The 14,311-nt window shown below is 46.0% G+C and overlaps 1 protein-coding gene across 2 annotated transcripts in view; it reads left to right on the forward strand.

Annotated features, from left to right (window-relative positions):
- Positions 1 to 694: 694 nt before the first annotated feature.
- The window catches only part of MEDAG (mesenteric estrogen dependent adipogenesis), a 38,125-nt gene continuing 24,508 nt past the window's right edge, over positions 695 to 14,311 (forward strand). Inside the window, exon 1 of one of the 2 annotated variants that reach the window (XM_033949271.1) lies at positions 695 to 1,366. In XM_033949271.1, the coding sequence (XP_033805162.1) occupies positions 1,008 to 1,366 (359 nt within the window). In that variant the 5' untranslated portion in view covers positions 695 to 1,007. The remainder of the gene's footprint in view (positions 1,367 to 14,311) is intronic. The other variant, XM_033949270.1, reaches the window with a different exon arrangement.

Below are 14,311 nucleotides of genomic sequence, written 5' to 3' on the forward strand. Positions count from 1 at the left end.
ATACCTTGATGAAGATTGCCTCAACTTTGTTGGTTGGGCTGAGATAGGGTTGCCAGATTTCTTCTTTATGAAAAAAAAAAAAAGACGACGACACCTGGCCCCTCCCTGTTCCATCCTTAGCCCCCAGTCCACCTCCAGCTCTGCCCCATTCTGTCCCCAGTCCTGTCCCTACACAAACCTCTCTGATCTTGGGGTCACATCTGGAGGACCTCTGCGCATGCATGGATGTTGACAAGATGACATCACGTACATGCACAAGACATCATTACATCATTATTCATGCATGCAGAAAGACCCTCCAGATGTGGCCCTGAGCTCGGGGGTCTTCCAAAACCCGGACATACTGATGGGTTTTGGAAATCCTTCCAGGCACCTGGACAGTCTTCTAAAGAGAGGACTTGTCCAGGTTTTCCTGGACGTCTGGTCCGTTGTATCATTAAAACAATATGATTTAGCATACTTTTTATAAAATAGCAAATTTTGACCAGCCAGGCATTCATTTCTACCCCATGAAATCACTCATACCCCTAAACGGATTAATGCCAGAAGGAGGGTCTGTTTAGAGCACTATCAAAGAGAGAGGGAGTGAGATAATCAACAACACTCTGGCACAGAGTTTAGGTTCATTTCTGTTGTGGTATGCACAGACTAATCCATTAACTGTAGAGACCAGTGCTCTCTAATCCTGATAAGCTCTGGGCAACTGCACGAGCAGGCGCCCAGCATTTTTCACTTTTCAAAACAAAGGCATGGAGAGAAATATGCAGGGGTGGGACAGAGGCTTACCCTCTTCAGAAGTTGTAAGACTGCTTTTCTAAGTAGCTCTGTGGTTAGTCTGATTCTGACTACAGTACTTCTTTGGCAACGCGTTCGCCCCGCTGTTTAAAAGCCACAGATCAACTGAGAGAGGTGGCCTCTCGGCCCTTCGGTACTTTATTTGCGTCTGGCTCTGCCACACCAGAAAGCCCTTCCTTAACTCTCCATACTTGGGGGAACTGGTGTAGGCAATGGCTGCTACCGGTAGGAAGATAAGCTGGGAGGTGGATGGTAACGGGAGAAAGCTGAGCTCAGGCAGGGACGAGATCTTCGAAGAGGAGCCCAAAGCCAGGGATTTCCGGCAGCTAAGCATCGTCTCCATCTCCCTGCCCGAGCTGACCAGCTTGACCACCTGCAACTGCGAGCTGGCCTTGCTGCCCCTGGAGCTCCTCCTCCAGTTGCAGCCCGTCTACTTCCAGCTGCAGCAGCCCCGGGACAGCAGGGAGGGCAGCGTTACCGTGCTGAACAGCGCTGGTGGCTACAATGCTTTCTGCAATGGTTTGGTCAAGCTGGGGGACCACCAGTACCACATCGTCAACTACATTAGCAGGTGAGCCAGCTGGCAAAAAGTCAGGATGAAGCAAGACCAAAGGGGAGGGGGGGGAGGTTTCCAGCAAAGAACTTTTGTTTGAAAGATGCTCTCTGCAATTTGTGTATGTCAGGGTGGGGGTAAGGGCATGTTTAAGGCAACAATGGGTTATTAATGCATGCATTTTTTTGTTCTATTAAATATTTTCTTAAAGTCATATTTGTGGGTTGTTCTATACCAACATAGTTCATTATATTAGGCTTTCAGGTTTTGGAATTAAAACTAGGTACCTTTTATTATAGATATTCATTTTTTTTTTTTTAGCACATGTTGTTAGACGCAAACATGCTGTTATTTTCCTGAATTGCTGTGACATGTAACATTAGAGGAAGGAAATGCTGGAAAACAGACCATACCCACTAGTTTCTCAACAGAAGCTATATCAGGGGTCTAGTACAGACATGGGCAACTCCGGTGCTCGAGGGCCAGAATCCAATCGGGTTTTCAGGATTTCCTCAATAAATCTGCATTGAAAGTAGTGCATGCAAATAGATCTCATGCATATTCATTGCGGAAATCTTGAAAACCCGACTGAATTGCGGCCCTCAAGGAGGGACTTTGAGGCCCCTGCTAATGTAAGCATGACACTTGAACATGGGGGGAAGGGGTTGTTTGGGTAGTGGAAAGGTCAGGGCATATGAGAAAACATAAGGGTGGGGACTGCAAGGGTGTTTGGGAGCGGAGGGGCACTAATCTAACCAGCACTCTGTAGCTAGAGTTGAATGGGCCCCGTGCAGAAAACATGATACCTATGATACCAAGGGTCAGACTCCGATGCTCAAAAGCTTGCTGGCTAAGGACAGTGAAGAGAGATTCTCCTTACAATTTTTTTCTATTTTGTAAAATGAAATATGGGAATTAAATCTTTCAGATTATTGTAAGCACTGGTCACTGATATGTTTTGATTTCTTGATTTTTTTGTATTATCTGTGAAGTTGTCTTAATTATGTATGTAACATTTGGATCCCGCTTTATATAAGGCAGGATACAAGTCAATAAACCATAAATCATATTGACCACCAACTCCTCCTAACCAGACTGGCCAATTTAGGAGTCACGGATACTGCAATGGTTCTCCTCCTGCCTTTACCAGAGAATGCAAACCGCACTGATTGGAACTGACGAGTCACAACCAAAGCCCATCAAATAAGTGGTTCTCCGAGATGCCTTATTTTCCCCTCTCCTTTTCAACCTATACATCAAGCCAGTTATTGCCATTACCCATAAATACAAACTCAAAACTCGCTCATATGCAGATGACATCCAGCTGCTTCTCCTGCTGGGCAGGGACCAAGCCTGCCAACTCTCCAACCTACAGACATGAAAAATTGGATGACTAACAACAAACTCCAACTCAATGCGTCAAAAACAGAGCTCTTTTGGATCAGAAAAGACAACTCAAGCTATACCGGCCCATCACTCTCCTGTGAATTGACTATACTAAAAGGATAAGGTCTGTAGCCTTAGTTTAATACTAGATGGCTAACTATCTCTCTCCTGCCACAAATCTCAGGTTGTCTCCACCTCATTTTATTATCTATGCCAGCTACGGAAGATCTGACCTTATCTCCCTGAACTGGACTTCACACAGCTCCTCTACACCTTTGTACTCTCCCATATGGATTACCGTACTGCAACTCACTGTTCAACAGTCTCACAGCAAAAAACCTAGATCATTTACAATGAGTGCAAAACACAGCAATCTGCCTCTTAAAGAAGCACAGTATCTATGACCCCCATCTCTCCTGCATTATTCTCAGCCCACTGGCTGCCCATCAGCAAGGCTGTGCCTTCAAGGGACTTGTACTGGCTTATAAAAACTACCAGCACAAAGTACCAAGCCACAAGTGTACTTCCTTGAATCTAATGGGTTACAGGATCCGAGGTAACATGGCTTTACAAAAGGTAAATCGTGCCAAACGAACCTGATTGAATTTTTTGATTGGGTGACCAGAGAGCTGGATCGAGGACATATGCTAGATGTAATTTACTTGGATTTCAGCAAAGCCTTTGATACAGTTCCTCATAGGAGGCTGTTGAACAAACTTGAAGGGCTGAAGTTAGGACCCAAAGTGGTGAACTGGGTCAGAAACTGGCTGTCGGACAGACGCCAGAGGGTGGTGGTTAATGGAAGTCGCTTGAAGGAAGGAAAGGTGAGTAGTGGAGTCCCTCAGGGTTCGGTGCTGGGGTCAATCCTGTTCAATATGTTTGTGAGTGACATTGCTGAAGGGTTAGAAGGAAAAGTGTGCCTTTTTGCAGATGATACCAAGATTTGTAACAGAGTAGACACCGAAGAGGGAGTGGAGAATATGAAAAAGGATCTGCAAAAGTTAGAGGAATGGTCTAATGCCTGACAACTAAAATTCAATGCAAAGAAATGCAGAGTAATGCATTTGGGGATTAATAATCAGAAGGAATCATATATGCTGGGAGGAGAGAAGCTAATATGCACGGACGGGGAGAGGGACCTTGGGGTAATAGTGTCCGAAGATCTAAAGGCGAAAAAACAGTGTGACAAGGCAGTGGCTGCTTCCAGAAGGATGCTGGGCTGTATAAAGAGAGGCGTAGCCAGTACAAGGAAGAAGGTGTTGATGCCCCTTTACAGGTCATTGGTAAGGCCCCACTTGGAGTATTGTGTTCAGTTTTGGAGATCGTATCTGGCGAAGGACGTAAGAAGACTTGAAGCGGTCCAGAGGAGGGCGACGAAAATGATAGGAGGCTTGCGCCAGAAGACGTATGAAGAGAGACTGGAAGCCCTGAATATGTATACCCTAGAGGAAAGGAGAGACAGGGGAGATATGATTCAGACGTTCAAATACTTGAAGGGTATTAACATAGAACAAAATCTTTTCCAGAGAAAGGAAAATGGTAAAACCAGAGGACATAATTTGAGGTTGAGGGGTGGTAGATTCAAAGGCAATGTTAGGAAATTCTACATTACGGAGAGGGTGGTGGATGTCTGGAATGCGCTCCTGAGAGAGGTAGTGGAGAGTAAAACTGTGACTGAGTTCAAAGAAGCGTGGGATGAACACAGAGGATCTAGAATCAGAAAATAATATTAAAAATTGAACTAAAGCCAGTACTGGGCAGACTTGCACGGTCTGTGTCTGTATATGGTCGTTTGGTGGAGGATGGGCTGGGGAGGGCTTCAATGGCTGGGAGGGTGTAGATGGGCTGAGTAGGTTTTAACAGAGATTTCGACAGTAGGAACCCAAGCACAGTACAGGGTAGAGCTTTGGATTCTTGCCCAGAAATAGCTATGAAGAAAAAATGTTAAAATTTTAAATTGAATCAGGTTGGGCAGACTGGATGGACCATTTGGGTCTTTATCTGCTGTCATATCTGCCAAACTGCCAAACTGTACTCTTACAAGCCATCTGTTCTCTTCACTAAAAAAAAAAAAAAAGAGAAACGGTTCAGCATACCCCCTGGAAGATCCCTCCTACTGGAAACAACTTGCAAGTGCTCCTATAGCCACTTTCTCCCCAAACTATGGAACCAGTTGTCCACGCAGATCAGGTCTCAGGTTTCTGGATTCCCTGACAGACTTCAGGAAAGTAGTGAAAACCTTCCTCTTCTGATGACCCCATTCCAGACTTGATACGCTATATGTTGACTAAAGACCTATATGTGAACTGACTGATCTTACCTGTGCATTAGCTATGTCCCTCCTGTGTATTGAAGATAGGTTTTCCCACCATTTGTTTGAAATTATGTATGTTCTCCTGTAACCCAACTTGAACTTTCTGGGAGGACAGGATATAAATCAAAATAAATAAATAAGCTGCAAAGAAGGCTGGACCAGTGACTTTGGAGACACTATTAGCTAGACATTCATAAGAACAATAGTCTTACTGGATCAGACCAAAGGTCCATCAAGCCCAGTAGCCTGCTCTCACAGTGGCCAGTCCAGATCACTAGTACCTGGCCAAAACCCAAAGAGTAGCAACATTCCATGCTATTGATCCAGGGCAAGCAGTGGCTTGCCCCATGTCTCTCTCAATAACAGATTGTAGACTTTTCCTCCAGGAAATTGACCAAACCACTATTAAAACCATCTATGCTATACGCTCTTACCACAACCTCTGGCCAGCCAATTGGCTGTAGGGGGAAAACAGGACAAAAGCATACCGTCTCCTAAGCTATTGGTCCTGCCTCCTCTGCAGCTTATTGGCTGGCTGAGGAATATCTGAACAATAGGCTAATAGCAGGAAAGTTGCAGCATAGATCAGAGAGCCTTCCTACTGTTTACCATAGATATAGAGTTGCCAAATTTCCTCTTTTAAAAAGAAAGGACATCTGGCACCATCCCGTTCCACCCCAAGTTGAACCTCCTGTCTCCTTCCTTGAGATCTTTAGGCTCTTTGCATATGCACAGAAGTTGATGCAATGAGGAAGAAAAGAGTTTATTGACTGAGAGCAGGAAGAGATGGGGTGTTGTGAGGGGAAGTGAAACTGAGGGAAGAGATATGGAATATGAAAAGGGAGAACAGAGCTGAAATGAATGCAAGTCGGGGAGGCAATGGCCTGAAGAAAGAAACAGGGAGAGGAACTGTGTGGGATTCAAAGAAGAGGTGGCCGACAGGAAACAGAACCCTTTTTTTCAGCCTGAGAAGAGAGGACAGGTTGTAGGGAAGAAGCACTAAGGAATGAAGAGAAAGATGGAAATGGCAGATTAGAAAGAGAAAATATAAATTTTCAGATTTTTGTGTGCATGGCTTGAATCTGTCAGCTGCTCCTCACAACTGAACGAGCACAGGAATCATGGAGAGGAAATGATAATAACTCCAGTTATCCGGCACCCATGGGGATTGATAGATGCCAGATAACAGTAGTTTCTGGTTGCTTCAGAGTTACTCTAAAAATAGTTTTGTCTCCCTTCCCACCTCACTCTCTTCTTCTCCCCACCCCCACTTGTAGGTCCGCCATCTTTTACTCCTTTCTTTCTGGTCACTTTCTCCCCCCCCCACCCCAATGGATCCAGCATCCATCCATCTCCCCTCCCTGTCCTTCACCCTGCTGGACCTGCTGGATCCTACACACACACACACACACACTTCTGGTCGACCTCCCCCCCCTCCCCCCACACGGGATCTGCCCTCACTCTGTATGGGTCTGGCCTCCTGGACCCCTCTCACCCAAAGCAGCAGCGTTCCTGACCCACCAATCCCCCTCCCTCCATCCCTAAAGTGGCAAAGGTCCTGACCTGCCAACCCCTCCCTACCCTCCAGCCCCAAAATGGCAGCAGTCTTGACTCACCAACCCCCTCCCTCACTTACCTGAAGCAGCAATGGCAGCTAGTGAGCAGAGGAAGTGCCAGCTCCGACAGGGCCTTTTCCTGATGCATCACTTCTGAAGATTTCATGGGGACTTGGTGCGCTGCCTGCTCCAATGACGTCAGTGTACCTGCATCCAGGCCCAGTTTGTTATGCCTCAAATCTTCAAAAGGCCGTGAGCAGCAGTTCCTACATGTTGCCTGCAGCTGACCTGGAAGTTTTTCCTCTGACGCTGGAATTTTGCATCAGAGGGAAGGCTTTTGGGTCAGGTTCTGGCAGCGTGTATGAATTGCTGACCCCGGCCTTTTGAAGACTGAGTTTGGCTGCACTGAATAATTCTATTCTGTTCAAGTATTTTATATACCGCCCTATACACAAAGTTTAAGAGTGCTTTACAATCAATGATTTACATAAGAAGGAAGGAGGAAATGCTACTTGGACATCTGGAGCTGGGCTCAGAGGTACACTCTCGCGGGAGGGGAGACATGGGAGGGTGAGTGGGCAGGGCCATAGAGAGGTGGGGCCAGGGGACCCAGTGTACTTGGGTGCCTAGGTCCCACCTAAGAATTAATCCTGCCCTACCCATCACTCCCTTTCGGCCCTTCCTATCAGGTTCCCTTGTCCTTCTGCCTCCACCCCCACTCACCAACAGCTTCCACTTTTTTGGCTTTCCCTAAATCATCCACACACTGATACTCTCTATCTCCAGTCTCTAACCATTTCCTTTCACATTTGCTCCCTTCTGATCGCTTCCATTACCTCTAGTTGAATCCTGTTATGGTCCCATCACAATTTCTTTTCTTTTCCCTCCTTGCTGTCTTTCAGATTATTGTGTTTTCTTGCTTCTTAGACTCAACCCTGAGGTTATTGGCTATGGGTTAGAGTATATGTAAACTGCTTTGACTTTACCCACTGGAAGACGGTATATCAAATCCCCAACCCTTTCCTCTTTGGATTTAGAGACAAAAGGCCTGGATTCTAGAAAAGATGCTGTAAATTCGGCAGTGGTAGGCACCCTACCACTGCTTAACTTAATTGCTTTAACTGGCTTTAAAAACCAATTAAAACCTATGAAGGTAGATGCCATAATTGCATCTAAACATGGAGCCTAATTGAGCCTAAGGTCAAAGTAGGTGTGGTTAGGAGCGGAGATGACCTTAGGTGCTATTAATTGCAATTCTCCATCAAACGTAGACATCGGTGATATAGGCCTTCAAAACCCTGGCCTACATTACCAATGCCTAAGTTTTTCTGTAGCTGTGATTCTGTTAACGGTGTCTACGTATGATTGATATGTGAATGGCACTGTTTTTGTAGCCCCGCCTGATATAGGTGCCATTTACAGAATCTGGCCCAAATTGTTTTGGTTTAGAAAACATATCAATGCTTGATTCTTTGTGTGGGTTTTTGGTGAGGATATGAAAAGATTCTCTGGGTCTGTCGGTTAATGCATTTTAATTCCATAGTGTAAATTTTGTATGTTTGGGTGTTTTAGAAACATAGAAACATAATAAATGCCAAATGGCCCATCCAGTCTGCCCATCTGCAGTAACCATTATCTCCTCCTCTCTCTAAGAGATCCCACATGCCTATCCCAGGCTTTCTTGAAATCAAACACGGTCTGTCTCCACCACCAAGAGACTGTTCCACGCATCTACCACCCTTTCTGTAAAAAAGAATTTCCTTAGATTACTTCGGGGCCTATCACCTCTTAAGTTTATTCTATATCCTCTCAATCCAGAGCTTTCTTTCAAATGAAAGACTTCACTCATGCGCATTTACGCCATGTAGGTATTTAAATGTCTATCATATCTCCCCTATCCCGCCTTTCGTCCAAAGAATACAGATTGAGACCTGCAAGATGAAGACCACACACCATTTTAGTAGCCTTCCTCTGGACTGACACCATCCTTTTTATATCTTTTTGAAGGTGCAGCCTCCAGAATTGTATACAATATTCTAAATGAGGTCTCACCAGAGTCTTATACAGGAGCATCAATACCTCTTTTCCTACTGGCCATACCTCTCCCTATGCACCCTAGAATCATTCTAGCTTTCACCGTCACCTTTTCAATCTGTTTGGCCACCTTAAGATCATCACATACAATCGCACCGAAGTCCCGCTCTTCTGTCGTGTACAAAACGTTCTTCACCCCCCTAAACTGTACCAATACCTTGGGTTTTTGCAGTCCAAATGCATGACCTTGCATTTCTTAGCATTAAATTTTAGCTGCCAAATTTCAGACCATTCTTCAGGCTTTGCCCAGTTTTATTGCCTCTTGTTTGCTCTTTCTTTTATTATTTGATTACGCTGCTTTTAATTGTGAGGTGTACATGGGGAATTGATGAGAGTCAGAAGGGCAGTGACTCATTCTGGTGGGAGTAGCAAAATGAAATATGAAGTAGATAGGTAAAGAGGAATGTTGATGATTTTGTTAAATACCTGTCAACTAGTGAGACAAGGCATAAAGCACATTCTCCACATTGTTGGAGAAGACAGAAGGAAAGGAGAGGCTGATGCTCTGGTTCACCAGGGGGACAAGTGACCTAGCTAGAAGCATTCAGTTCAGTACATTACAAGGGGCCGCTGAAAAGTTCTCAGTCCAACAAAGAGAATAGGAAGTAACTTCATGACAGCTCGGAGTTTCATACTTGAAAATTCTATCTATTTTTCGTTCATGGGTTCATTCAGTGTCATGAAGTTCCTACTCTCTTCTTCGTTTGGCCGAGAACTTTTCAGCGGCCCCTTGTCGTATGCATTCAAAATTTTTAAGGGATGTTTCTGGGCAACTGCCAGAGTTGGAGATATTTTCTGAGAGAAGATAAAGATGTTGTAGCAGGAACCAAAGGAGATTTGGCTAATTTCTGCATTCATAGGGAGGAGGAAGTTAGTGCACATCACATTCCTTAATGTAATTTATGTTAAATCCATATTAATAATGTGTTCCTTAACATGAATTTGCATGCTTCACAGCTTATTAATGTTTTTAACACTTAACTTTGTACCAACTTTAATGCAGACTACTGGACTGTGGTATTCAAAGAGGTGAAAGGCGAGAGAGGCTGAAGAAAGAGTTCTGAGAAGAGAGGCCAGGTTAGAGGGAAGAAGCACTAAGGAATGACGAGAAAGATGGAAGTGATAGGAGAGATGAGATTAGGAAGATAAAAATCAAGAACAAGCAAAGAAAATATAACAGCACAAGGTTTTTTGTGCCAGCACAAGGTTTTTTGTGCCAGCCGGTGATCTGAATGCTCTGCGCAACTCCGATGGACATAGTGTTGCTATGAGTGTCGGAGCAGTACAGAGCATTCAGCGTGCCAGCCGGCACTAAAAACCTCTTGCGCAGTTGTGTAAAAAAAAAGGGGGGGTGTGATCTTGCAGCGCTGTAGTTTGTTGGCCCTTTTATTTAGCAAAATGGGGGTATGGAAGTATTTTAAGTACTATGAAAATGAAACATTTACAACTGGCCATATATAACTGCTTAGTGGGAAAGGGGCTGGGACTTTTAGACCGCCTTTTTTTGTAGTTGTGCAACCACACTCAAAGCAGTTTACATACAGGTACTTCAAGCATTTTCCCTATCTGTCCCAGGTAGTGGAGGATTACCGTATTTTCACGCATATAACGCGCGCGTTATACGTGTTTTTACAAACCGTGCATAACCTTGCGCGGTATACGCATGAGCGTGGTATATAAATTTTTTTTTACATAGTTCCCACCTCGCCCGACGCCCGATTCATCATCCGGAAGGACCGCTCGCACCCCCACCGCTCGCACTCCCACCCCGATGGACCGCTCCCACTCCCACCCGAAGAACCGCTCGCACCCCCACAGTCTCCCCCCCTCCCCCATGGAGAAGCTGTCTACCTTGTTTCCGGATGCCAGTGAGCCCAGCTGTTTCCTCTGCCGGCGGTCCTGCCCCTTCTCTGAGCCCTGCTGCGCTGCTTCCTCTTCCGGCGGTCCCGCCCTTTCTCTGACGTCAGAGAAAGGGCGGGACCGCCGGAAGAGGAAGCAGCGTAGCGCAGGGCTCAGAGAAGGGGCAGGACCGCCGGCAGAGGAAACAGCTGGGCTCACTGGCATCCGGAAACAAGGTAGAAAGCTTCTCCATGGGGGAGGGGGGGAGGCTGTGGGGGTGCGAGCGGTCCATCGGGGTGGGAGTGCGAGCGGTGGGGGTGCGAGCGGTCCTTCCGGATGATGAATCGGGCGTCGGGGGGGGGGCATCAGGCTTTCAGGATGGGGACAGGACTTCAAGGGGGGACAGGCAGGCCTTCAAGGGGGGACAGGACTTCAAGGGGGGACAGGCAGACATTCAAGGGGGAACAGGACTTCAAGCGGGGACAGGACATCAAGGGGGGACAGGACTTCAAGGGGGGACAGGCAGGACTTCAAGGGGGGACAGGACTTCAAGGGGGGACAGGCAGGACTTCAAGGGGGGACAGGCAGACCGAAGGGAGTGAAAAAGCTATAAAATAAACCCACCAGCGTGTCAATGTGTTGAGAGGAAGAGATGTTCTGGGAAATTCTGCTGAGAAAAGTCCGGGTCCATTTCCACCCCCCAGTTACCGTAGTCCACTCCACTGAACTGGTTCACACACTGAGTGGTGTTGTGCCTGCGTAGTTGTTTTGGGATCTCTTCTAGTGGTTTGTCAGTATCTCCTTGTGGTCCAAGGAAGGAAACTTTGTTAACCTTAGCATTGACCTTCAGAATATATTTGTGTGGCATTAGGCTATGTAGTGATCGAAAGAAAAAAACAGACCTTTGCACATTTTTGCACTATATGGTGGGTGTATGAGGAGATTCACATTTCCTGCACAGCTAAGTCCTTGTGAAGTTATTTGTTCTTTCTGTATTTGACATCTAGCAAGGTCTCTGTTTGGAAGGAAAGATTTAAGTTATGGTAAAAGCAGATAGCGTTGCTGGTTTTAAAAAGGTTTGGACAAATTCCTGGAGGAAAAGTCCATAGTCTGTTATTAAGACATGGGGGAAGCGTCTGCTTGCCCTGGATCCGTAGCATGGAATGTTTGCTATTCTTTGGGTTTTGACCAGGTATTAGTGACCTGGATTGGCTACCATGAGAATGGGCTACTGGGCATGATGGACCATTGGACTGACCCAGTTAGGCTATTCTTATGTTATGTTCTCATCTGTAGGGGCCTTTGTTTTCACTTCTTATTTTAATGTATTTTTTTCTGGAAACTTATCAGTGTTTTTTATAATGGGAACAAAAATGGAAGAGAATTACCGTAATGTGTGTGGAACGGGGGGGGGGGGGGGGGGGGGGGTGTTTAACTACCATAATTTCTTCAGCTAAATACCGGTAATTCAATCCACCTCAACCAGACATAGGAGAACTCACGCACCATTCACACACCCTCCAACCAAACACGTGAAAAGAAAAAAACTGTTCATTCTTATAAACAACTGTATAACTTTTAATCTAGAGTTAGTGAGTATGAATTCAGCAACAAGAACAGAAATTACATGTTCATTCTTATAAACTATAACATTAACCGGTAGATCAAACGAAGTATCGAGGACAAAATAATCTAAATACAGTTACCGTAATTACGGTAAAGTTGTAAATAAACAAAGTTTACAGGTTTATTCAGTCATCATCATCACAGTCATCTGAATCCTTGAATCCATCAAAATCCGAATTGTCATCATCGTCATTAAATAAAGTGAGCACGGCCTGCAGACGATCCTTGTTTATTTCCGAAGTAATATCGTCATCATCGTCATCATCATCGCTGATATCCATGTTGTTGCCTCCTTCCGCTGCACTGGTAGTACCCGTAGTGTCATTGGTTTCATAAACAATGCCCGCTTTTCTAAATCCGTTTCGAGTGGTATCTGGTGTTATTTTGTCCCATGCTGAAGCCACCCACTTGCAGACTTCTGTGAAAGTTGCCCGCTTCAGCCGCCCCGCGGGTGTGTACTCGTGCATGCCGCTCTGCATCCACTTCTCCCACTCCTTTCTAATAAAAGTCTTGAATGGATGATTCACTGCGATGTCAAGTGGTTGCAGCTTATATGTCAGGCCTCCAGGTATCACAGCGATGTGGGCACGAGTAGAATTAATGTAGGCCTGAACATTTTTTTCTTTGTGGGCAGCCATGGCATCAAAAATTAACAAGGATTTTTTTGCAAAGAATCCACCCTGTCTTGCCCTAAAGCATTTATCTACCCACAATCTCATTACGTCGCAGTCCATCCATCCCTTCTTGTTGCAGTGCACAACCACACTGGTGGGCAGCTTTTCATGGGGCATAGTGACCCTTTTGAAAATGAGCATGGGCTTTAACTTAACCCCGCTAGCTGAGCAACCAAGAACGACTGTAAAACATGTTCTTTCATGCCCAGTTGTGGTGATGGCAACAGATTTAGTACCTGTGGGGGCTATGGTTCTTGTCGCTGGAATGTCGAATGCCATTGGAATTTCATCCATGTTGATGACGTCCTTTGCAGTGATGCCAAGTTCAGATATTTCTTTGGCGACAAAGTCACGGAAATCAATCAATTTTTGCTGCCAGTCATCTGGAAGTCGCTGGCCAACAGTTGTTCTCATTCTAAATGATAGTCCGTTCCTTTTCATAAATTTTGAGATCCATGTGAAGCCAGCTTTGAAGTCGGGTATTCCTCTTCCATTGGCAAGTAGTTTTGCCTTCATCTGAATTGCAACAGTAGAGACTGATTGATTTTGCTCCCTTCTCGCCAGAATCCACTGCTTCAAGTCATCCTCCAGCTGAGGCCATTTTGGTTTGGCCCCACCATGTGCCCGTTTTCGCGGATTGCATTTCTCCAGTTCCTTCTTATCTTTTCTCAATTCACGCACCGATGTTTCTCCAACATCGAACTCTCTCGCTGTGGCCCGGTTGCCTATTTCCTCAGCTTTCGCAACGACTTGAAGCTTAAAGTCCGCTGTATATGACTTTCGTCTCATTCCTGCCATTATGGCGGTAAATTTAAATTTAATTGATAAATTCTACTACCGGGTAGATATATGCAGAATACCAATCTGAAGAGATCAAATTAAAATGTGGGCTCTACATGCAGCATTAATCTTTTATAGGCTTACCCAAAGGCTGAGATGCTGTTGTATAGTCAAAATAGTATTCACTGGGCAAATTACAAGGCCAGATAGAGGGGGGCCACAGCCACGTGGTGAAAAGCACACCGCCAGAAAAACCGCCTTGGTGACAGGTCAAAAACGCGCCCCCACAACCCGGCGCAGAAAACTAAGCGGCAAGCATGCTCAGACCATTGCGCATGCTTACAGAGCTGGGAGCAGGGCAGGGCGGGCGAAAGGAGAGTCGGGGCAGCGCACGGAGAGTAGGGGCAGCGAACGGAAAGTCGGGGCAGTCAGAGGAGAGTCGGAGCAGCCAGAGGAGAGTCGGGGCAGTGAACGGAAAGTCAGGGCGGGTGAACGGAGAGTCGGGGCAACCAGAGGAGAGTAGGGGGCAGCGAACGGAGAGTCGGGGCAACGAACGGAGAGTCGGGGCAGCGAACGGAAAGTCAGGGCAGCCAGAGGAGAGTCGGGGCAGTGAACGGAAAGTCGGGGCGGGTGAACGGAGAGTCGGGGCAACCAGAGGAGAGTCAGGGCAGCGAATGGAAAAGTCAGGGCAGCC

Source organism: Geotrypetes seraphini, chromosome 6 (genome assembly GCF_902459505.1).
Source record: "Geotrypetes seraphini chromosome 6, aGeoSer1.1, whole genome shotgun sequence".
Classification (NCBI taxonomy): Eukaryota; Metazoa; Chordata; class Amphibia; order Gymnophiona; family Dermophiidae; genus Geotrypetes; species Geotrypetes seraphini.